The following is a 23,724-nucleotide window of genomic DNA, read 5'->3' on the forward strand; positions in this document are numbered from 1 at the left end:
TATATAGAACTATCAAACTCTTAGAGGAAAACATAGGCAGAACACTCTATGACATAAATCACAGCAAGATCCTTTTTGACCCACCTCCTAGAGAAATGGAAATAAAAACACAAATAAACAAATGGGACCTAATGAAACTTAAAAGCTTTTGCACAGCAAAGGAAACCATAAACAAGACAAAAAAGACAACCCTCAGAATGGGAGAGAATATTTGCAAATGAAGCAACTGACAAAGGATTAATCTCCAAGATTTACAAGCAGCTCATGCAGCTCAATAACAAAAAAACAAACAACCCAATCCAAAAATGGGCAGAAGACCTAAATAGACATTTCTCCAAAGAAGATATACAGATTGCCAACAAACACATGAAAGAATGCTCAACATCATTAATCATTAGAGAAATGCAAATGAAAACTACAATGAGATATCATCTCACACCGGTCAGAATGGCCATCATCAAAAAATCTAGAAACAATAAATGCTGGAGAGGGTGTGGAGAAAAGGGAACACTCTTGCACTGTTGGTGGGAATGTAAATTGATACAGCCACTATGGAGAACAGTATGGAGGTTCCTTAAAAAACTACAAATAGAACTACCATACGACCCAGCAATCTCACTACTGGGCATATACCCTGAAAAAACCATAATTCAAAAAGAGTCATGGGGCTTCCCTGGTGGCGCAGTGGTTGAGAATCTGCCTGCCAATGCAGGGGACGCAGGTTCGAGCCCTGGTCTGGGAGGATCCCACATGCCACGGAGCAGCTGGGCCCGTGAGCCACAATTGCTGAGCCTGCGCGTCTGGAGCCTGTGCTCCGCAACGGGAGAGGCCACGATGGTGAGAGGCCCGCGCACCGCAATGAGGAGTGGCCCCCACTCGCTGCAACTAGAGAAAGCCCTCGTGCGGAAATGAAGACCCAACACAGCCATAAATAAATAAATAAAATAATTTAAAAAATAAAAAAAAGAGTCATGTACCAAAATGTTCATTGCAGCTCTATTTACAATAGCCAGGACATGGAAGCAACCTTAAGTGTCCATCATCGGATGAATGGATAAAGAAGATGCGGCACATATATACAATGGAATATTACTCAGCCATAAAAAGAAACGAGATGGAGGTATTTGTAGTGAGGTGGATGGAGTTAGAGTCTGTCATACAGAGTGAAGTAAGTCAGAAAGAGAAAAACAAATACAGTATGCTAACACATATATATGGAATCTAAGGAAAAAAAAAAAAAAGGTCATGAAGAACCTAGTGGCAAGACAGGAATAAAGACACAGACCTACTAGAGAATGGACTTGAGGATATGGGGAGGGGGAGGGGTAAGATGTGACAGGGTGAGAGAGTGTCATGGACATATATACACTACCAAATGTAAAACAGATAGCTAGTGGGAAGCAGCCGCATAGCACAGGGAGATCAGCTTGGTGCTTTGTGACCACCTAGAGGGGTGGGATAGGGAGGGTGGGAGGGAGGGAGATGCAAGAGGGAAGAGATATGGGAACATATGTATATGTATAACTGATTCACTATGTTATAAAGCAGAAACTAACACACCATTGTAAAGCAATTATACTCTAATAAAGATGTTAAAAAAAAAAACTATATAGAAAGGAAAGCAAAGGAGAAATTAACAAAGGATTCAGGATGATGGTTACCCCAGATTGAGAGAAAAAGAGAGATGGGAGGTGGGGAAACCATATGGTTAGACATAAGTTATTGCTAAGGCCCTATTTTGAGTTTTGGTAGCAAGTTCATGGGTGCTTATTATACTATTTAAATTTTTTTTTTTGGCTGCACTGCACGGCATGTGGAATCTCAGTTCCCCGACCAGGGATTGAACCCGTGCCCCCTGCTGTGGAAGGGTGGAGTCTTAACCGCTGGACCACCAGAGAAGTCCCTTGTTATACTATTTAAAATCCATCCATCTACATACACATTAAGGCTTATCATGCAAGGACCAATGACGAAAGCACGTCTTAAACTGAGGGTCATGAACAATCCATAATCTAATCTAATTCTGCACCTGAGGTCAAATATTTTTTAAATAACCATAAATAAATAAAAGCAGGACAAAACCTGATAGAAGTCAGAGAAGAGGGGGACAGACAGAGAACAAAGAGGATTCTTACATCCTTGTGTTCAGTTATTCATCCATCCAGGCAACAAACCTGTACTGACCATGTACTCTGTATCAGAAGCTATTCCAGACAGAGATGAGAATATTGAAAGATAAACAAGACAAGGGACTCACGCTCTGAATTGTGTCAAAGCTATTATTAGCCTAGTCGTGTGGGAAACAGCAAATGTAATAGAAGGGGCTAGAAGGAAAGGGGACAAAACTGTTCAAATAAACAACAAAAGAGAGTTGAGATCCAAGGCTGGAGGGCCCCAGAGGACAAGCTAGTGTTTGCCCAGAAGCCCACGGAGTGACCTACCCTCTTCTAGAAAGATGGAAAAAAAAATAGTCTTTCCTAGTTGCTCACATTTTTGATGATTCTCCTTAACCAAAAGCCTCTCATATATAATACTGTGCAACTGAATTCACAGCATAAACACTGTCTTGTTCTAAGAAACTAGAGGTTGATTGCAGCACCACTCCCTAGCACGACTTCTTTTATTGTCTGAGCAGTCATTCATTTATTCAACTTTTCCAAATCGCCACCAATGTGTGGAGCACTGCGTTGGATGCTGGGGTAAACACAAAGGAACAAACGCTAAGAGCTGGACCCGGCCCCGGAAGAAATTCAGTGGGATGGAAGAGAAGTAACTCAAACACAACACGTCACCAGCAGGTGCTGGGCTCAAGCGAGCGTGTGGGGTGTGGGAGCCCAGGAGAGACACGCCACGCCTTCCCTGCCGAATCTTCACCACATTCTCAGATTCGTATCAAATCAGGACCTAAAGACCCAGAAGTGAAGGCTCACAGAGGTAAAGGGCCTCACCTCAAACCACACAGCCGGGACGTGCAGGAACCAGGACCCGTGTGTGGGTCTGGCCACAGCACTTACAGCTCGGAACGCTTTCCCTCCTGGCCTGGCTGCTCTGGAAGCTGCATCGAAGAGCCCCGTCTTAGAGTTGGATGGAGTGTGAGGCCGCACTGCAATGGCAATTACGTGATTTTCCAAACACCTGCCCACGACCAGATGTGTGGGAAGAGATCCAGCTGAGGAGAGAACCCCGTCTGACAGAAGCTTAGCTGCACCCATGCCCTGCGGCAGGCACAGAAAACACGGCAAGATCTAACCACGCTCACCCATCAACAGCCCTGTTTCATGATCACCACGTTTGCGCTACCACGAACCCTCCTCCTCACTGTCACTCACCGAGGCTCCTGAGGTTACGTGCCTTCAAGGCACTGTCTCAAGTGGCCAGACCCAAGCCAGCTGGAGCCCTGATGTGGAGAACATTCTGGAGTGCGCCCATTCCAAACTTGGGATTGCTCCTTTACCAAAACCTTGTTCAGAACGTTCTCCTTTCTGAGAGGCACAAAGCACATGGGCGTGGTTACCTACAACTAACACAAGCATCTTGTAAATGTCCTGAGCACTTAAACAGTCTGCACAGAGTGGGGTGAAGGGCGATCACACAGCCCACGAGAGCGCCCAGCTCTGCGGCCCACACACAGCTTTCACCCCACCAGAAGGGGGCGCTTTGCCCTCTAGTGTGCCGGGTTCCTGGAGGAACGGATTTGAGAGGCCAAACAAGGGGCTCCAGGTTGGTTCCACGTACGTATATTTTAATTTATTTATTTTTTATTTCTTTATTTTTGGCTGCGTTGGGTCTTCATTGCTGCGCGTGGGCTTTCTCTAGTTGTGGCGAGCGGGGGCTGCTTTTCTTTGCGGTGCGCGGGCTTCTCATTGCTGTGGCTTCTCTTGTTGTGGAGCACGGGCTCTAGGCGTGTGGGCTTCAGTAGTTGTGGCTCGCAGGCTCTAGCGCGCAGGCTCAGTAGTTGTGGTGCACGGGCTTAGTTGCTCCACGGGCTTAGTTGCTCCACAGCATGTGGGATCTTCCTGGACCAGGGCTCGAACCCGTGTCCCCTGCATTGATAGGTGGATTCTTAACCACTGTGCCACCAGGGAAGCCCAGGTATGTATTTTTTAAGGCAGATAAGCAAATATCTGCAAAATGTATACCTATTACTCAAAACCTATGTCCATTCAGGCCAAACTCCAGAGGGTTTTTCTTTTGTTTTAGAGAGATGCATTTTGGAGTAGAATGATGGAGGTCTACATCCTGCCTCTACCAGCCACAGCTTCAAAATGTTAGTCAAATTATTTAGTCTCCCTTGGGTTCCATTTTCTCTTTGTTAAAACGGGCTAACACCACCAACCTTACGCGGTGATTTTGATGATTCAATGAGACGCCGTCCATAAAGTGATCACACCGCCATCGGAACCACTGGGGTGTTTATCCATTCATCTGTTCATCAACACTTAGGTTGCTTCCATATCTTGGCAATTGTAAATAATGTTGCTCTGAACACTGAGGTGCATGTATCTTTCCAAATTAGTTTTTGTTTTTTTCAGATATATACCTAAGAGTGGAATTGCTGGGTCATATGGTAGTTCTATTTTTAGTTTTTTGAGAAACCTCCATACTATTTTCCACAGTGACTGTACCAATTTAGAGTCCCACCAACAGTGTACGAGTAAAACCCATCTTTTTAATGGTTTCCATATAATCCTCTTCTTTCTACTTCTCCCTCTATTCTCTTGTTCCCTATACGTAGTGTTGGCATATCACTGGCAATGAGGGGTCACTTGGTACCTGTAGTTGCAGGTAAGTGGCCTGCTCACAAATAAACTCAGGTTTCTGGGGTGGGCCAGGCCACACGTAGGCCTGTCCGCTCAATGCCCCAAACCCAAAGCACTTCCTCTTTAGAGTTTCATCCCAAAGCCTAGATTTACAAAAGCAGCTCTGCCTTGACAGTTTATTCATCCAACCGTCAACTATTGACCTGCTAAGGGCCAGATACTGTCCTCAGGAGAGAGTCTGACCTTGACCTGATGCATTCCTCAAACCAAACATTTCCCTCTCAATTCCATTTCAGTTATTAATCTCCTTATGAAATAACTACACTCTTTACCGCTTTATTTTCTCATTGTCCTAATGCCCTCAACTCTTTCATTCATCCTTTTAAAATTTTATCAGTCACCTAAATTCTTTTGAGAACCAGAAAGGGAATACATACATACAAAAATCAAATGAAGTATTTATAAATTCCGGAAAGAGGTCTCACTCAGAGATAACATTCAAAACACATAACAACTAGGGCAGCGTGGCTTTCTGAGTTCCTAGAAACACCAAACATGTTCCCACCTCAGGGCCCTTGCACCTGCTGGTCCTCTGCCGGGAACACATTTTCCCAGCCTTTTCTTGGGGTTGGCTTCCTCTCAACCCTCAGCTTTCTGTACCAATAACACCTCCTTAGAAAAGCTTCTCCATCTACTTGACCTATAGAAGATTCCCTCTTTAATCTCTATCGCAAAATCCCATTTATTCTCTCCAAGACACAATAACAATCTATAACTATCACATTAGTTTGCTCACTGGTTGCAGTCTCCCCATAGAAGGTTAGCTGCTTATAAGCAGGGACCTTTTCTGCCTTGGTAGGAATTGTACTCCCAGCCCATCATATCCCTGTCCTCTGTGCCTGGCACATAGATGTCAATAAATATTTGTTAAATATAGTAGTGGATGAATATTGCACACAAGTACGTGTACATGCATGCTTCCAGGTGGCAGTTCTTTCCTTAGGTGATAAAAAGCTACAATAGGGATCATCCACAAAAGACAGGCTGCCAGCTCTGGGTGAGCTGCCAGGTGTTAGGTGGTCAAGGAGGACAAGGAGCTAATTTGAAAGGAGCAATCAAGACCATTCACTTCCTGTGCCTGACTGTGCAGGCAAAAGGCAAAGGAGAAAGGTGCCAGCTCCCCAGGGTTCCATTGCCCCCATGGAAGGGCAGGAGGCAAGGGTCAGATGACAGGAGAATGATCTCACTGCCCAGGGACCCCAAACAAAAGGCTCCTGCCTTCTTATGCGCCCAGGGAGTTGGGATGGGGATGCAGAGAGGAGTAGAACAGTACCGAGTCAGAGTGGGGGAAAGGGCCTCACCCATAGCACCCCGATAGCACCCCAGAAAGGAGTCTCAATGGAGGCCCCCGAACAGAGGCTCTAGGGCGGAGAATGCAGATAAGTACATGAGCATGGCCGGTCCACGGGGCCCTGACTCCTTGACTGCAGCTCCCTCCAGAAAACTGCAATGCACTGGTGTGGGGAGGGCAGCTGCCCCTGCTAGGCCCCAATTAAAGCCTTTGGATTGCCTATGATGCAACCTAAAATCACACAGACGATTCTGACCTGGAGATAGCCTCCTCGCCCTCCTCTTTGAAAATCCTTTCAGTGGTGCAGTGCACTGAAGGCAGTCCTTCTCCACAGCTGACCTCAATCCTTCGCTCTGCAAAGCTACACCACCCTTTGTATTTTGTCTTCAGTGAAGATGGAGAACCATTGGTTACAAACATTCCTACCATGACTGTGAAGGCCCTTGGCCTCATCTTCCTTGTGGTTAATCAAGCAGATTTACTCTTTCAGCTATGGTCTTCCTAAGCTACAGTGACAGTTGTTATCTATTACAGGTAGGGAAAAACCACACTCCAGAACGAAAGCAAGCAACTGATCAAAGAAAAAGGTGGCTGCATGTGACACCAAGTATGTGAGGGGTACGAAGAGTTACTTCAAAGCCAGCATGGTGCTCAGAGAAAGGGAACGAAAACTTTATCAGGTCCTGGTATTTCTATTGGAAAAAGTGCCTTCAAGGTATATTTTTATTCAAGAGAAAAAAAAAATCAACTAGTTTGTGGCAATCTTACTAAAAGATTTTCCTAAAGAGGTCTCTCAGCAACTTCTGCTACTTTTTTCTGGTACATTAAAAACATTCAAAATTCAATGTCACATTAAAGATACATTCAGTGATCAGCTGTCACAATGAAATAGGAACATCACTTAGAAATAGATAAGACATATAGGAAAGTTTGAAAGTCTAAAATTTTTGTGTTCTCATCAAATCATTAGGCAAACTACCTTGCATAGAATCTTTGCCACCAATGTCTTTTGTGCACACGAATCCTCTACCATATTCAGTCTCTGCAGAGCCAATCTCAGGAAACAAGGAGCTGGGCCTTTCATTTCACAATCCCACCCCATCCTTCCCCTGATGCAGCCCCCAGAGCCCTCACTAGTAAAGGAATCACCCAACCACTGGGCTCTGTGCAGCTCACTGTGTCCAGAGCCCCCAGACTCCCACCACCCCGCCTGTGTTATTAGGCAATCCTTATTTTATGTATGCCCCACTGATATGTTCTTCATATTTAAGGATGACTCTCAATATGGGTGATCCCCAAATATTTGTTCAACCAAGAGCTCTCCTTATTCTGTTCAGGGACTAATTTTGAATATAAGATTGCAAAGTCTCAAAAGCAGAGACCCTAGGACCACCCAAGAGCTTCAGGTAGTCTCCCCATCCTCCACCCTCCCATACACAGATAACTCACACGCTGGTCAATGAACACTGCTGACTGACCGAGAGGTTGGTTATCTGGCTTAAAGCTGAAGCTACTGTTAGGGACTGAATATCTGTGTCCCTCCCCCAAATTCATATGTTAAGACCTAACCCACTAGATGATGGTATTAGGATGAGGGTTCCACCTACATGAATGGAATTAGTGCCCTTATAAAAGAGGCCCTGGAGAGACCCCTCACCCCTCCCACCTTGTGAGGACAGTGAAAAAACAGCAATCAGCGGACAGGAAGTGGGTCCTCAAGAGACACTGAATCTGCCCACACCTTGACCTTGGATTTCCCAGCCTCCAGAACTGTGAGAAATAAATTTCTGTTGTTTATAAGCTATCAATCTATTTTTTTTGTTACGGCAGCCCAAACGGACTAAGCTGAGCTGCCGTAACAAAGTACCACAAACTGGGTGGCTTAGAACAACAGAAAGTTATTGTCTCACAGTTCTGGAAGCTGCAAGTCAGAAATCAAGGCATTGGCAGGGCCCCTTTCCCTCTGAAACCTGCAGAGGAAGGATCCTTCCTTGCCTCTTCCAGCTTCTGGTGGTCCAGTCCTAGTCATCGGTCTCTGCCACTACATTAGGCACTACTTTGAAATTCAACACACCAGGGCCACAACTGTCTTCCAAAGGCAGGTTGTTGAAAGTCAGGTATTTTTTTTTGTCAAACAGCACTTCCATCCAGGTGTTGCTCTAGTAGGAAAATTCTATGATGGTGTTGCCCTTTGAACATTTCTCCAAAAAGCATCTATGAAGTGTCTGTGATAAGCTGCCGCGGGGAAGACAAACAGCAGGAAAATGTGGCCAAACAGCAGGAAAATGTGGCCTCACACTCAGGAAGCTCATGAATTAATAAGGATACAGACATGAAAATCAATGGCTCCAAGGCCATGAATGGAGTTAGGGAGGTGGCACAGAGTTTGGCTGGAACTCTGAGGGAAGAGTAGTTGCAGCATAGCACAGCAGGTGAAAGCATGAACTCTGCAGCCAGAGTACCTGGCTTTACCACATACTAGCTGCGTGACCCTGAACAAATCACTTAACCTCTCTGTGCTTCGGTTTCCTCATTTGTACACTGAGTATGCTAAGAGTACCTCCTATATAAATTGTTGTGAAGACTAAGAAGTTTGTGAAAGGGGCTTTAGAACAGTACCAGGTATCGGTTAAGTGTTAAATTAATACTCTGCATTAAACAGGGGAGCTATTGAACCAAAAAAAAAAAAAAAAAAAAACAGGGGAGCAAGTCTCCTGGTTACTAGGCTGTTCTCCTATTCCCCATTCTGCCCGCCCCCCTTAATTTGGTATCACTCCTGTACACAGTATATAGTGCAACTTGAAAGTAATGGAGAATTACATCTATACCCCACAGTTAAGATATGCATAGATAATCTAATTAAAACCCATATTTCTCTCAAGCTAATATTCATTTATTACTTCCACATGTATTTTCTAAACATCTAGGATGGGAAAACCAAGAGAATATAATATGCTTATGATATTGAGAAACAGGCAGGACACATGGGACTCAATGAGTTGGCTCTCCCCAGGGCAGGTTTCACCCTGTTGGCAGGAGGGATCTAATCAAGGATCTGCTAGCTCTTTTTTGAGAAGCAGAAAAAGGCTCCCTGCCTCTGAGCAGATACAGCCTTGCCCGGGCTGGATTTTCAGCCCCCTTGGCCAGGAGCCCATGTATACAGCACAACACAGGCAGTTCTATTGACTGAGACCACTGAGGTACCATTTAATAAATCTTTTCCTCACTAGGCAAATGGTTCCAAAATGTTGAGCAAAAGTTAACACAGGTTTCGTGAAAGCCTAAATCACAACAGGAAATAAATTTATGATCTGGAAGAATGTATTAGTGCTACCAAAATTCACCTTAAAAAATTAATACCTCCCCAAAAATGTTAGTTTAGCTGATAAAAATGTGTGTATATATGATGTGTGTGTATATAGGAATTAGTAGATATACATATAACTCCTAGCTCTGTACCCTGAAAGGGTCTAGAAGCAATGACACACCAGTAACAATGAGCACACCTCATATCCAGACTTGGTTTCTATATACCACACTCAATTTAAAAAAAAAAAAAAAAGAGCTTTTTGGAAAAGTAGTTCCAACACTGGAGCAAAGAAAATTAAAAGTGACCCTGGAACATCTTGTGGTACCAGAAAGTACATAAATAAATGAAGTCCCTACATAAATAATATCTGAACTAGTTATTAACACATTACCAAAACAATTCAACATTGCTATTCTATAGAAGGCTATAAATGTCTTTATGCCTGTGGATTATTCAGCATGCCAAATGTGTTCAGTGTATAATGCACTGTACACTTCATCATTAAAAGAACTTTTTACTCAAAAATTTTAAATGACTATTGTGATAAATCATTTTTGTAGCTTACCACTTTAGAAGTCTTAAAAAGAATTTTTTCTCTCATGAAAAAACACATTTATTGAGCACTAACTATGTGCCAAGAAAAATACTAAGTGCTTTTATCCTCCAAATAAACCTGTGAGATACACAGGTTTATTAATCCTGTTTTATATATGAGAAAACTGAGATTTTGCAATTTTCCAAGGTCAGAGAGCTGGTAGGGTTAGAATTCAAACTCAGGTCTACATGATTGTAGAGCCAGAGTTCTTCATCTCTAAGTGAGAGTAGTTTGATAATATCTACAGTGAGGTGATGTTGTATTTTCCCTCACAGGAGTTTCCCTGGTCTTTTAAGAAAATTGGGCCATAAAAAGGCTAGTCATCTACAGAAAGATCCACACTGAGACACATTATAAACAAACTGTCAAAAGACAAAGAGAAAATCTTGAAAGCAACATGAGACAAGCAATTTATCACATATAAGGGATCCTCAGTGAGATTAACAACCTATTTTTCACTGGAAACCATGGAAGCCAGATGGCACTGAGATGATAAAGTGCTGAAAGAAAAAAACTGTCAGTCAAGAATTCTATACATGGTAAAATTATTCTTCAGAAATGAAGGAGAAATTAAGACATTCCCAAAGAAAAGCTGAAGGAGTTTGTTGCTAGTAGACCTGCCCTACAAGAAATGTTAAAGAGAGTTCTTCAAACTGAAATAAAGAACATTAGACAGTAACTCAAAGCCATACAAAGAAATACAGAACACCAGTACAAGTAACTACATAGGTAAATAAAAAGCCAGCATTATTGTATTTTTGGTTTGTAACTCTTTTTTTCCTATATGATTTAAAACACAAATGCATAGAACAATAATTATGTTTTTATCTTAAGGGGCAACAATGTGTAAGGATGTAATTTGTGACAATAACATCATAAAAGGGGGGACAGACCTATATAGGAGCAGAGTTTTAGACGCTATTGAAATTAAGTTGATATCAACTCTAATTGGATTGTTCTAAATTTAGGATGTTAATTGTAATCCTCAGAGTAAGCACTAAGAAAATTACTTTTAAAAATTTACAGGGGAGGGCTTCCCTGGTGGCGCAGTGGTTGAGAATCCGCCTGCCGATGCAGGGGACACGGGTTCGAGCCCTGGTCTGGGAAGATCCCACATGCCGCGGAGCAACTGGGCCCGTGAGCCACAACTACTGAGCCTGCGCGTCTGGAGCCTGTGCTCCGCAACAAGAGAGGCCGCGATAGCGAGAGGCCCGCGCACTGCCATGAGGAGTGGCCCCCCGCTTGCCGTAACTAGAGAAAGCCCTCGCACAGAAACGAAGACCCAACACACCCAAAAGTCACTCAATTAATAAATAAATTTATAAAAAAAAAAAAAAAAATTTACAGGGGACTTCCCTGGCAGTCCAGTGGTTAAGACTCCAGCTTCCACTGCAGGGGGCACGGGTTCAATCCCTGGTCAGGGAACTAAGATCCCGCATGCTGCATGGCACAGCCAAAAAAAAAAAAAAAATTAACAGAACAGGAAATGAGGAGGAAATCAAAATAACACAATAGAAAAATTAATTAAACAGAAGAAAACAGTAATAGAGGAACTGAGAAACCAAAAAATACATAATGCATATATATATGACTTACATAAGACATTTGTCTTATATATAAGACAAATAGCAAAATGGCAGAAGTAAGTCCTTCATTATCAGTAATCACTTTAAATGTAAACGGATTAGACTTAGTTAAAAGCAGAGACTGGCAGATGGATTTATATATATATATATGTTCTAAAACTAGACTCTAGTAATAGTTGCACAACTCTATAAACTTTCTAAAAATTATTGAATTCACACTTAAAATGGATGCATGTTATGGTATTTAAATTATGCCTCGGGGCTTCCCTGGTGGTGCAGTGGTTAAGAATCTGCCTGCCAATGCAGGGGACATGCGTTCAAGCTCTGGTCCGGGAAGATCCCACATGCCGTGGAGCAACTAAGCCTGTGCGTCACAACTACTGAGCCTGTGCTCTAGAGCCCCCGAGCCACAACTACTGAGCCCACGTGCCCAAACTACTGAAGCCCACATGCCTAGAGCCTGTGCTCCGCAACAAGAGAAGCCACTGCAATGAGAAGCCCGTGCACCACAACCAAGAGTAGAGTAGCCCCCACTTGCTACAACTGGAGAAAGCCCGTGTGCAGCAATGAAGACCCAACGCAGCCAAAAATAAATAAATAAATTTGTTAAAAAAAAAGAATCATTTGTCCTTCAATTGCTGACTGTAATCATTTGAAGTTTTGAAATAACTCCATTAATAATTGTTACAAATATATCAATGGACACCATAAATGTTTTAGATTTCCCCAAAATTTTCATATCTATATCACAAAGGAAAATGCCCTTGTTGAAGTTAACAAATGGCTCTCTTTCACAATAGTTCTATAAACAGAGCCTTAGTGAAGTTGAGTTTCCTTTATGGCTATTAGTGCAAGTTACACAAACACACAACTGGGACTGCTTTGTGGCAAGCATGCTCGCTCTTAGCCATAACTCAGGTGAGTGTACTTCTCTATCAATATCATTTAGGTTAAATACAAATTCTTATGCATAAATCAAAGTGCACTGAAAGAACATATAAAAATATGTTGAACTGTCGATGTACAAAATCAAGATATGTTTGCTGGGACTTCCCTGGCGGTCCAGTGGTAACTCTGCACTTCCACTGCAGGGGGCACGGGTTTGATCCCTGGTCGGGGAACTAAGATCCCACAAGTGGCACAGCGTGGCCAGAAAAAAGAAAAACAAAGATCATATGTTTGGTAAATACATGCATGTCATTTCTTGTGAGCATAGTGTTTATGTCAAGCTAAACCAAACCCAAGGTTATATTTTCAACACAGCCTTCCACTTCCATTTTATCATCACCTCTATCAGATGTCAGTAAATTCAGTCCTCCCTTGGTATTTGTGAAGGACTGGTTCCAGGAACCCTACAGATACCAAAATCTGCAGATGCTCGAGTCCCTTATATAAAATGGCATCACAGTATTTGCATATAACGTACATACATTCTCCTACGTACTTTAAATCATCTCCAGATGACTTATAATACCTAATACAATGTAAATGCTATGTAAATAGTTGCCAGCATAGGGCAAATTTAAGTTTTGCTTTGGGGAACTTTCTGGATTTTTTTTCTCCCGAGTATTTTTGACCCACAGTTGGTTAAACCTGTGGATGCGAAACCCAAAGATACTGAAGGCCTACTGTAATAATGTCTTTACACTCCACATAGGTAAGTAAACATTTAAAGTTAAAGTGCAAATTGTGACATATTTCGGTTATAATTACTTTTCATCGGAATAGAACTAATTTGCATATTTTTCTTGTCTACTCTTCATATTAACTTCAACTGTATCTTCACTCCACCATGCTTTCATTCAATATTTTCCAAGCACCTATTCTGTTCCAGGCTTTTGTGTTCAGCACTGGAGAGATAGCCGTGAACCAGACAGATAGGCTCCCTGAATCACAGAGCTCTCAAACACCAAAAACTTAATGTCTGAGCAGTAGCAAGTATATAAAATCTTATTTAATGAATCTTAAATCCAGAGAAACCACAGCAAACATTTTTCACCCAACAAACAAAATGCAGACTTTTTAAATGTTCTGCCTGTCAACACATGCTACCGTTCAAGTATCAGCATTATTATTATAGAATCAGGACCATAAGCCCTGTTTTTTTTTCTAAGATGTGACTTTTATCCATTTTTTTACATTTTTTGCATCCTTTTGGCCTGAAATTCTAAACTCTGGCTGGCTCCCAAAGATTTATTTTTAGAAAGTTCAAAGAAGTAGAGCTTTTTTTGTTAACTCTTCTCCATTCCCCATCTTGAGCCGTACATGAGCAGATTCAAAATGATTATCACTCAGGTACAGCCACATGATTAATCACAATCTCTCTTCCTTTCCTCTACCCGTCTCCCACCAAACCCACTTTTCTGAAAGGCAGGTGTGCACCAGCTGCTGCCAACACTGGGCTAGAACAAGTGTCTAACAGCCCAGCTTCTGGAATTTGCCTTCTCCTTCTTGTCTCCAACATGCTTCTCTCCTCATTACATGAGAACCTCTCACATCAGCCATCAGTGCACCTGCTCAGGCCCTCAACTGTGAAAGCAGAAAGCACTTTTGTTCACCCCCTATTTTTAGAGAAAGAATAAGGCAAAACACCAGATAGCATCCTCTTCCTGCAGGCTACACCTTGGCCTAGAAATGCAGTCTGTTGAGTGAGCTCAGAAAGGCATTTCCTACTCTTTCTAGGCCTGTGGACCCAGGTTTAAGCACCTATTCTGGAAACTCAATCGGAACAAGAAACGTGACTTTTGTGGACTTCCCAAAAGAGTAGTGCCAACTTATGACACAATAAAAATTCCAGCTGAGGAGAATGAGAGTTGGCCCATTTCTAGGCAAATCTGGGGAGAAGAGACGGCTGAAAATTTCCTCGATAACTTCCTTCTCCTTACCTTTACTCTCCCCACAATTAGAACAATTCTCTCCAAAGTTGGGTGTGCCAGGCAATCTAGTGGGGTGCAGGAAGGGAATATTAAAACTGTTTATTTTACTTAAAATGAAGAAATTCAATTTTTCTAATATTTAATATACAGATTGCCTAAAGGCCTTCATCCAGTCCACAAGTCAGCAGGTCACAAGAGTCCTGAGTGTCTGTTCAAGGGAAGAGGAGAGGTTTCACCAGGCTATCATCTGATCAGGACACACGAAGCGTACGTGCACCTGGCAAAGTGGATATGTGGATTCTATTCTCCTAAGTAGCAGAACAGTTAAAACCTTGTACTGAAATGGGGAGTGATCATGAAATACTTTTGACTACACAGGCTCACTGGTTTTCTCATGGAAAAGTACTTAAAAGACCTCTTAAATTTAAAGATGAGTTATACATTTTTTTTCACAAAAATTCCAAATTGGCTGACTTTTGCTGGGATGACAAGTGACTGCCAGTATTGGACTACCTGATAGATATTTACAAAACAATAGAAGTACTTTGTTCCATCAAAGAAAAGGTGTTGTTTTAAAAATGTGTGAAAAAGTAAATACTGTTCTAAAGAAATGCATACTTTGGAAAGAGCATTTCGTAAAACAGATGTTTGGAAATGTGTCATCTTTTGTTGCTGAAAAGATGGAACTGTGTTACTCTAAAAGTTCTTATATTTGCACATTTTAAAAACACGGAAACAGAATTTTGTAACATCTTTCCAAATGAAGAGTGAACTTTGAATCTATTGTTTATAGCATTAAAACACAACACTTTCCTATCAGGAAGTACTGAATTCCACTTGAAAAATGAACATATACTGGCCAAGTTTCTACTTTAAAAAAACTTTTAGAATAATTGGAGGATGGAGCAGAAGTATGAGTACCACAATTTAGGAAACTCTCACAGGGTCCCACTCTTAGAAAGACCCCTCACTTAGTTTAATGCTCTGCTATCCCCACATCTTGAAATTCATAATTTTTGAACAAGCAGCTCCATTTCATTTTGCAATAGACTCTGTGAATAATGCAGCTGGTTCTGGAACTCAGGAGTCAATGCAGTTCTTTCATTTGAATTTAAGTATTTTTGAGGTATTTTTTCAGTGATGACAACTACTAAATTCCAGTATTAATGTAAAACCAACTTTGAATGGCTATATCATATGTGCTAAACTACACTTGTCAAAAATAATTATATATATGATTAACATTTGTATATTTGTTTATAACTAATTATACACAGTCACAAAACATTTAGAGAAAGCAAAATTATTTGGGGCTCTTAATAAAGAAAAAAGCATTTTCATCATTATTTTTATTTCTATTTTTGTATATTTTATAGTACCCACAAATTAATAAAGTCATACATGCATGTAATTTATAAATAAATTAGCATCTAATGCATAAGAATATACTGCATGTTCAACAACTTGTCATTTATGGGAGTGCTTAGTCAAAAGGCCTTCTAAAAGACTGACCTAGACTCGGAATGATAATCTTTCGCTTTTGGAGCCCAAACTCCAAAATTACTCCCTCTTCTGGCAACAATTTCCTCAGCAATACTTCCCGGGAGAGGGAGGGTGGCAACGACTGCTTAGTGTAAAGAGGATTTGGAGTCAGGACTGGGTTCAAGTCCAGATGTCCTCCATGATGACGTAGGCACATTTCTTAACCTGGTCACCTGATCCAGGCTCGTGTGTAAGGACCTGGCACACTCCCAGATGCTGATGAAGCACCAGCGACACTAGCATTTACACAGGTGTTCGCAGTAGGAGTCCGATGGACTCAGCACCGTGTCTGTCCACTCGCGCCTAATGGCTCTGGATGGTGGCACTTCAGGCTGTGGGGTGAGGTGCGTTTTTCTGGTGAGGTGGGAGTGGTACTACTGATACAATCTAAAAGTTCTCTCTTTAAATACACCACGGAATCTAACTGCTACCAGCTTCTCTGCGTAAGGTCGGGGAGATGAAGGGCCTCGAAGGAGGGGCGCCGGTGAAGCCCAGGGGGGGCTCAAGCCCTGGCCAGGCGCTATCTGGGTGACGGAGGCAGGACAGGACCACAGTTCAATACATCCCGAGAACGCAGCTTCGGACTTTCTCCTGGGCAAGCCCAAACTTAACCTCAGCCTACATTCACCTCGGGATGGGCAAAGCATACCCATCCCGGCCCCGAGCGACGCATCGGCGGAGGCGGTGCTCCCCAGTACCACTCCCGGGGGGCACCGCGCCCACCTCCCGGGGTCGCCGACCCGCGCAGGGGTTGGGGGAGCCCTTCCCGGCCGCCTCGGGTCCCGAGAGTGCGGGGAAAGGGCCCGACCCCTTCGCCCAGGGTGGCTGGCCCGCGCGGGGAGGGAGACCGCCCGGGAGGGACCTGGGACCTTACCTGGATGGTATGGCCGCTGCTCGGGACGGTGGGCCCCCCCACCAACTTGCAGTAGAGCTCGGGCCGGGGCCGCGCGCCGCCGGGCTCCCGCTCCCCGCAGGTGGCGGTGGCCCAAATCCTCGCCGCCTCGGCCAGGTTGAAGTAGGGCGGGTGCAGGCTGAGCCGCGCCGGGGCCGCGGGGTCCCGAGCGGTGGCGCACCCGGCGGGCGGCGGCGGCAGCAGCAGCAGCAGCCGCAGCAGTGGCAGCACTGACCGCGGTGCCCAGCCCCGAGCCCGCCCGGCTGCCGCCATCTCGCCGCGCGCGGTCCTCCTGCCTCGGCGGCCGGCGAAGGGGCTCGGGGACACCGCGTTCCCGGCGGACGATCCTCCGGCGACCAGCGAGCGCGGCCCGAGTGTGGGCGGCGGCGGCGGAGGCGCGCCCGCGCCCCACGCGCCGGGAGCCCGCGGCGAGGGGGCGGCTCCTCGGGTTTGGAACGTGCTGCGGCCGCGGCGGGCACCCGCCGGATGTGGAACTGACAGCGCCCGGCCTCGGCCCGCAGACGTTGTCTCCGCCAGCGCTCTGCGCGCAGCCGGCTTCGCCGGCTGGGAGGGCGGAAGGCGTGTCCCCGGCTCCCACCCCTGCGGCTGAAGCGGGGGCCTGGACCGCCCCACCTCCCCACGGCCGGGGCAGAGATCCAAGAGTCCTCTTCTCCAGAGCCTCACGGTGGATCTCGGACTAGCGGGAAGGAGGCTCGCGGCGAATGGGGTGAGACAGCAGAGGCAACTGCCACTGACTGCAGAACCTACACCAAAGACACTGTGGTTTCCCAGATGAGTTTCAGTTGTCAAAGGACAAGTCCCGTCAGTTCTCAGACCCTGGGCGCCAACGATACCTGTGGCACTGCACACTCGTACTGAGTGTGGGATCAAAGGAGCTCTGGGGAACTGGGAGTGGCAGAACGTACACAATTTAAAGACAGCCACTAGTGCAAGTTGTAGTGTGCCCAGAGGTAAAGGTACTTCGGAGGAAATTCTTCAGATGCCCCATCTGCTATATTTTACAGGCGAACAGAGACGTCGAGTGGATTACTCGAGCTGTCACGTTGGCCTCTGGGGAAAAGGATGCGAACCCCCCCCACCTCCCAGGGCTGAGGCTTGGTCTTGCACGCAGGACACCTCACCAGAACGGAGCCCGCAGAGGCCTCTAACAATTAGGGGGGGGGGGGGTGTCATTGCTGCAGGCCAGGATGGACACAGGTGCCCCAGAGGAAGAAGGACTTAGAGCTTCGAAAGATGGAGAAGGAAGAACGAGGGAGTGTGTGAGAGCACTGCTCGAACAAAGACTGAGATGGGGATTGAAGGGGAACAGTTGAAAGAAGAGAGAACTAACCAGTCGTGAGCCTACACTGCTTTGCCCTAATAAGAACATTCATATTTTAATAAAGCAACTGACCGAGTACCCAGCACTGCCTGGAACAGTCCTGCCGAGGTGGTATGGTCCTGTGTAAACTGATGAGAGAAGACTGCAGAAAAGTGAGAAAGATTTTACATTCTTTTTATAAAGTCCTTCCGGACAAGATCATTTGCAGGAAAACGTTCAACAAACAGCTAAGATTCCAAAATTATTTTATCAATAGGCAAATAAGAAGGCAAAGTCTACATTGAAGTAACTGTTCTCTACCCAGCCAGGGACTCCCCACGCTGCCAGGCCTGTTCACTGAGAGGTTCTGATGTCAGAATCCTCAGCAGCAGAACTGACCATCTGTGGATTCACAACAACGCTTCTTCCTCATAGAACTTCGCATTTTGCTCCAAAAGGCAAAAATTACGAGCATGAAATACAAATTGCTGTATTGTACATGACAACATTTCTCTTTGGTATGTTTTATTACACTCCCTAGTCAGAAGGTATGTAATATCATTGCAATGGAAAAATAACTTTGTGAAGTCAGGGCACAACAGGTGTGTTTGCCCACTGAGAATAGCTTTAAAGATGAACAAATAAAAGGTACATATCTAAAGTTCATATTTGTTAGTAAAGTTCTCTCTGTAAAGGCTATGTATCCAAAACAAACATCCCGGGAGCACCGACCCTCCATGGTTCTAGATACGGGAAATATGATGGGAATAATGACACTTTGGTTGGGGGAAGAGAGAAAGGCTGCTCTGAAGTTTAAATGAAGAAATGTATGAGCAAGTGCTTTTAAACACTAAGGCAGCAAACAGAAGGCAAACTTGTGTTTTTAAGGCAAAATGGGGCTCTTATGTTTTCATGGGGAAAGATGATGCTTGAAGAAATTAAATGACTTGCCCATGTTTTAAGAAAAATAGGAATAATAAGCAGGACCCATAGCTTCTGATTCTCAGTTCATGCTCCTAGGAGGACTCCGGGGGAAAAAAGCCATCTGGGTGAGGGCCATGTGAGGTGTGAAGGCTGCAGAAGTGTCCCAAGCACAAGAGGAGCTATTGGTTTACTTAGCTCTAGAGGGGTGGGTGCGACAGACATGCATAGTTGGGTGTAAACAAACCCAAACTAACACAGTGAATTCGGGGTTTGGCTGACCTCTCAATACTTCAGTAGTGATTCATGCATAGCTGTGTCCTTCAGATCTTAAGATAGAAATGCAACTTGCCATGCCATTGTCGCAAAGAATTTCCCTAGAATCAAGAATGTAGACACGCAAGGGTGGTAAACTCACTGTCTTGCAATGGCATAGTCAGACTCGATCATGTCCCATTAATACAGTGATGGGCCTAACATTATCCTCATGACTGATGCTTCTTTAGGTGAAAGCATAGATTTTCTCCTTCTCCTTCTTTTCTACCCCCTCCCCAATATGGCAGCTTTTCCTTCTGCCCTCCCAAGTCGTCCTAGGAATATGAACTGGGATTATATAAATCCTGGGTCCTGCTTATTATTACTGTTCTTCTTAAAATTGTATTGTTAAACAACACCTTACCATTGGCTTGGTCTCACTTTAAAAACAAGTTGCACTTTTCCTCTGGTATCATCACTTCACAGAGAAAACAATGACATCGTTCTAAACCAACAGCAGTAGGTGGGTCACCAACAGCAGTGAAAAGAATACAAACAAAACAGAAAAACAGAAGGTGTTACTGCTTCTTGTAATACCACACAAGAGCCTGGCGAGAGCTCCCCCTGAAAACCAGGGGTAACTAAACGATGAGGGAAGTTCTGCTGTCCAACTGGCCAGCTTCACTGCAAACCCAAAGATCAAGAGCATCTTTTGGAACCCAACCATTCTATCAGAAAATATAGGAATATAAGAATATATATTAATATCCTTTTATTACTCTTCTCCCATGACCTCCTGCTTGGAAAGAATTTCACGAACTGTATTTCTTAAATATTTTCCATGTTATCAAAGATCTATATAACTGTCAATATAGGCTTTGGCTTATCATGAAGTAATTAGCATGACCACGCTGAGCTTTAATCATTCCATCTCAAAGTGGAGAAAGTGAGCTTCCATCCGCCTATGTTGCTAAATAAAGGCAGGGTTTCTACTGGTCATTTTGAAAACTGAGAGTTGCCCCTAGACCCCTGGGCTTTGGAAAACACGAATCTAACACCACCCACTTTTATTTATAGATCAGAAGTCAAGGTTAAGGGACTTGACCAAGTCCTCATTACCACAAAATGGTGTCCAGAGCCCAGCCTGTGCCTGCCTGGGATTACAGCACACCTTACCCCCACTGTCTTTTGTGGTGGGGCCCCTGCTCCAGGACCCTAATCTAATGGCTCCTTGTAAAGTAGTGACGCTCCCGTGGCACATGGTCTGCGTCTGATTCATCGTCTCAGCTCAGAAACCCCAGTGTTAACCCAAGTGGAGCCGAAGTCTCAGTATCCAATGTCTCTGCTCACTGCAGGCAGATCCCAGCTTCGGTTGGGACCTTGACACTGGTACGCTGCATTAGGGCACTCCCTGGTAGTTAGCTCCACCAAAGGCCCTATGAAGCATTCACATTCCAATTACATGAATTTCCTCTCCAGCTCTTGCTACACACACTCCAGTTTGGCCTTTATGTGAAATATGCAGTTGGGCAGAGCAGGTAATTTTATACATTTGTTATTAAGGAGGATTCCTTTTTCCACCCCAAGTGTGTGTTACTACAAGCAGTAGTGCTAGGATAAAAGAAAGGCTAAACCTAGGTAACAGTACCTTTTCTTTACAATGAAGCTTTTTCCTATCAGCCCAGAGCTAACCCTGAAATGTAAGTGGGCCATTATTCTCATTATTATTATTCTCATTCTGTGGGTGAGTGAAAATAAGGTAGTGAGCAATTAAATCATCTGGCTCAGGCTAAGTGGAGATTTAAGAAATGGAGCCTTCATTCTCTTGACACGAAGGTTAAGTAACTTATCTGGCAGAGATTTTGAGTGAAAATTAGAAAGCAGCCTCTAAATTATCCTCTTGAGTCATTTTCACATTTTCTCCTTTTGGGCCACCCTAAGTTTAAGGATTTGAACCCAGTTGAATGATCTCTGTGACCACAGGAGGCAACACTACTGGCAATGTTCAGCCATACTGCCCTTTGTTTCCATGTCCAAAATACCTCACTTCAACAAGGATTAAATAAAAAAATGATTGGAGCTATCTCAGCCCAATGATGGTACCCAGAGAAGACCAGCAAGAGTTTTTGCCATGTAGACAGAATCTCAGAATATCGAGTAGAGTTCCCTGTGTTATACAGTAGGTCCTTGTTGATTATAACCTAAACGGGAAAAGAATCTGAAAAAGAATGGATATATGTATAACTGAATCACTTTGCTGTACACCTGAAACTAACACAACATTGTAAATCAACTATACTCCAATATAAAATAAAAATTAAATTAAGAAGAAAAAAAACACCTAACTTCAGAGACATGTATTTTGGTAAGAATTTGCCCAAAACATCCAATAGAAGGTTATTTCACAATAAAAGATGAAAACTCTTGTGGTCAGAGGCTGGCCCAAAGATTTTTTTCTTGGTATCCTTTGAGATCTCTATAGGAGTACCTTATACAGAGCAGCAGGTTGGTAAATACCTGTCAAAATTTACCAAGATCGAATTAATTTCACTTGAGCCCTAGAACCCAGGGTTATTAATAGGTAATTTTGTAACCATATAATCACTGAAATCTCTCATCTCTTTAATAACCCTCTTAATGCTGAGCAGTTCACAGAACAAATTGGGGTGCTAACTTCAATACTTTTTTTTAATTGAAGTATAGTTAATTTACAATGTTTTGTTAGTTTCAAGTGTACAGCAGTGTGATTCAGTTATACATATATATTCTTTTACAGATTCCTTTCCATTATAGCTTATTACAAGACATTGAGTATAATTCCCTGTGTTATACACAGGTAGGTGAATGTGTAGGTCCTTGTTGTTAACCTATTTTATATAAAATAGTGTATATATGTTATTCCCAATCTCCTAATTTATCTCTCCCCCACTACCCGCTATCCCCTTTGGTAATCATAAGTTTGTTTTCTATGTCTGTGAGTCTATTTGTTTTATAAATAAGTTCATTTGTATCATTTTTTTAGATTCCACATATAGATGATTTCATATGATACAATACTTACTTGTTAAGAAGTCCATGTAGATTCAACTTGCTCATTTCTCTCCTTTTTTACTCTAGATTTATAGTAGAGTACTGAATGATGTTTATGGGACTCACAAGCTATTTCCTTATCTCAGACACTGCGTTCTTCATGGATGATTCTGAGAGTAGCTGGTTAGACAGCCAGGCCTATAAATCAACTGGAAAATATGAGTGAACTTCATGCGTGGCTCTGAGGAGGTGGGAGGAGATGAGAGAGGGACAGAGTCAATGGTATGTAAATAATACTAAGAGGTGAGGAAAAGAAATACCAAAGAGTCATGGGGACTCTCAACATAATCTAGTCTGGGGGGATAAAATGACTAGCTGCCCACCAAGGATCGGTTCTCCCCTTCCATAGGGTAGAGTTGTTCTGAGAAGTGGCTGGTGGCCCCAGGGATACATTTCCCACCCGACTTGCATCTAGGTGTGGTCCTTGACTGATTCTGAACCAATGAAAAAGTGAGAAGTGGTCCATAAAAACCTCTTGCATGATCCTTCATGCTTTACCTCTTTTCCTGCCCGGAAGCCCAGGGCTCCAAAGCCCTTGGAGGTGGAGGACCACAGGATGGAAGGAGCCTGGGTCCCATGTGGGAGTCTGCCTCCTACACACCCGCACTGCACTCTTATAAATGAGAAACAGACTTTCATTAAATTAAGTCACCAAGATTTGGGGGTTTTTCTGAAGTTAAAGTAGTGTTACCCTAACTAATACATCTTAATTATTATTGTTGTAATATTTTTACATATGCAGGAGCAGAAAGGAGACCCTCCTAATGAAATGTTCAGTGGTAAATAAGAAGCTAACCAAGGCCTTACAACTAAGTTATCACATGGGTCATGACTCCATTTTTCTCATCTCACGAACTAAGTAGGCTTATTGTTTTATTTTAAAATTATGTTGGAATATTGAACTGGGTTCACTTGGGTTTAGCTGGACCAATAACATTAAACACCTGTTTGGTTTAGTTGTTGCCTGTTGCTTGCATTCTATTATGCTTAGCATTCTTTAAAGTATTTTCCTATTAACTCTGAAGGCCAAAGTCCTTTTAGCTATTTCCATTTATGTGGGCCAGCAAATAAAATAGTATCAGATCTATTACCTTGAAACTACCCACTATCAAAGAAATATCTTAAAACTGTTCCTAATTTTTTTAATCCTACTGTTTAGACATCCTTAATTGTCTTTTCTCACCTCCTCAACAAACATACGCAGAAAAAATCTTCCACTTAGGAT

At 43.4% G+C, this 23,724-nt stretch overlaps 1 protein-coding gene across 7 annotated transcripts in view; it reads right to left on the bottom strand.

The window, feature by feature from the left end:
• The window catches only part of LAMA3 (laminin subunit alpha 3), a 241,691-nt gene extending 221,301 nt beyond the window's left edge, over nucleotides 1-20,390 (bottom strand). For 3 of the 7 annotated variants that reach the window (XR_014234427.1, XR_014234428.1, XM_082355463.1), the window contains exon 1: nucleotides 16,895-17,887. Coding sequence is in view for 5 of the 7 variants with exons in the window: in XM_082355463.1 (XP_082211589.1) it covers nucleotides 16,895-17,185 (291 nt within the window). In the remaining 2 variants the exon portion in view is untranslated. Of the gene's footprint in view, nucleotides 1-16,894 lie in introns of all 7 variants that reach the window. The other 4 variants (XM_082355462.1, XM_082355460.1, XM_082355461.1 and 1 more) reach the window with 3 other exon arrangements.
• Nucleotides 20,391-23,724: the final 3,334 nt, after the last annotated feature.

Source organism: Balaenoptera borealis (genome assembly GCF_965194805.1).
Source record: "Balaenoptera borealis genome assembly, chromosome: 14".
Taxonomy (NCBI): domain Eukaryota; kingdom Metazoa; phylum Chordata; class Mammalia; order Artiodactyla; family Balaenopteridae; genus Balaenoptera; species Balaenoptera borealis.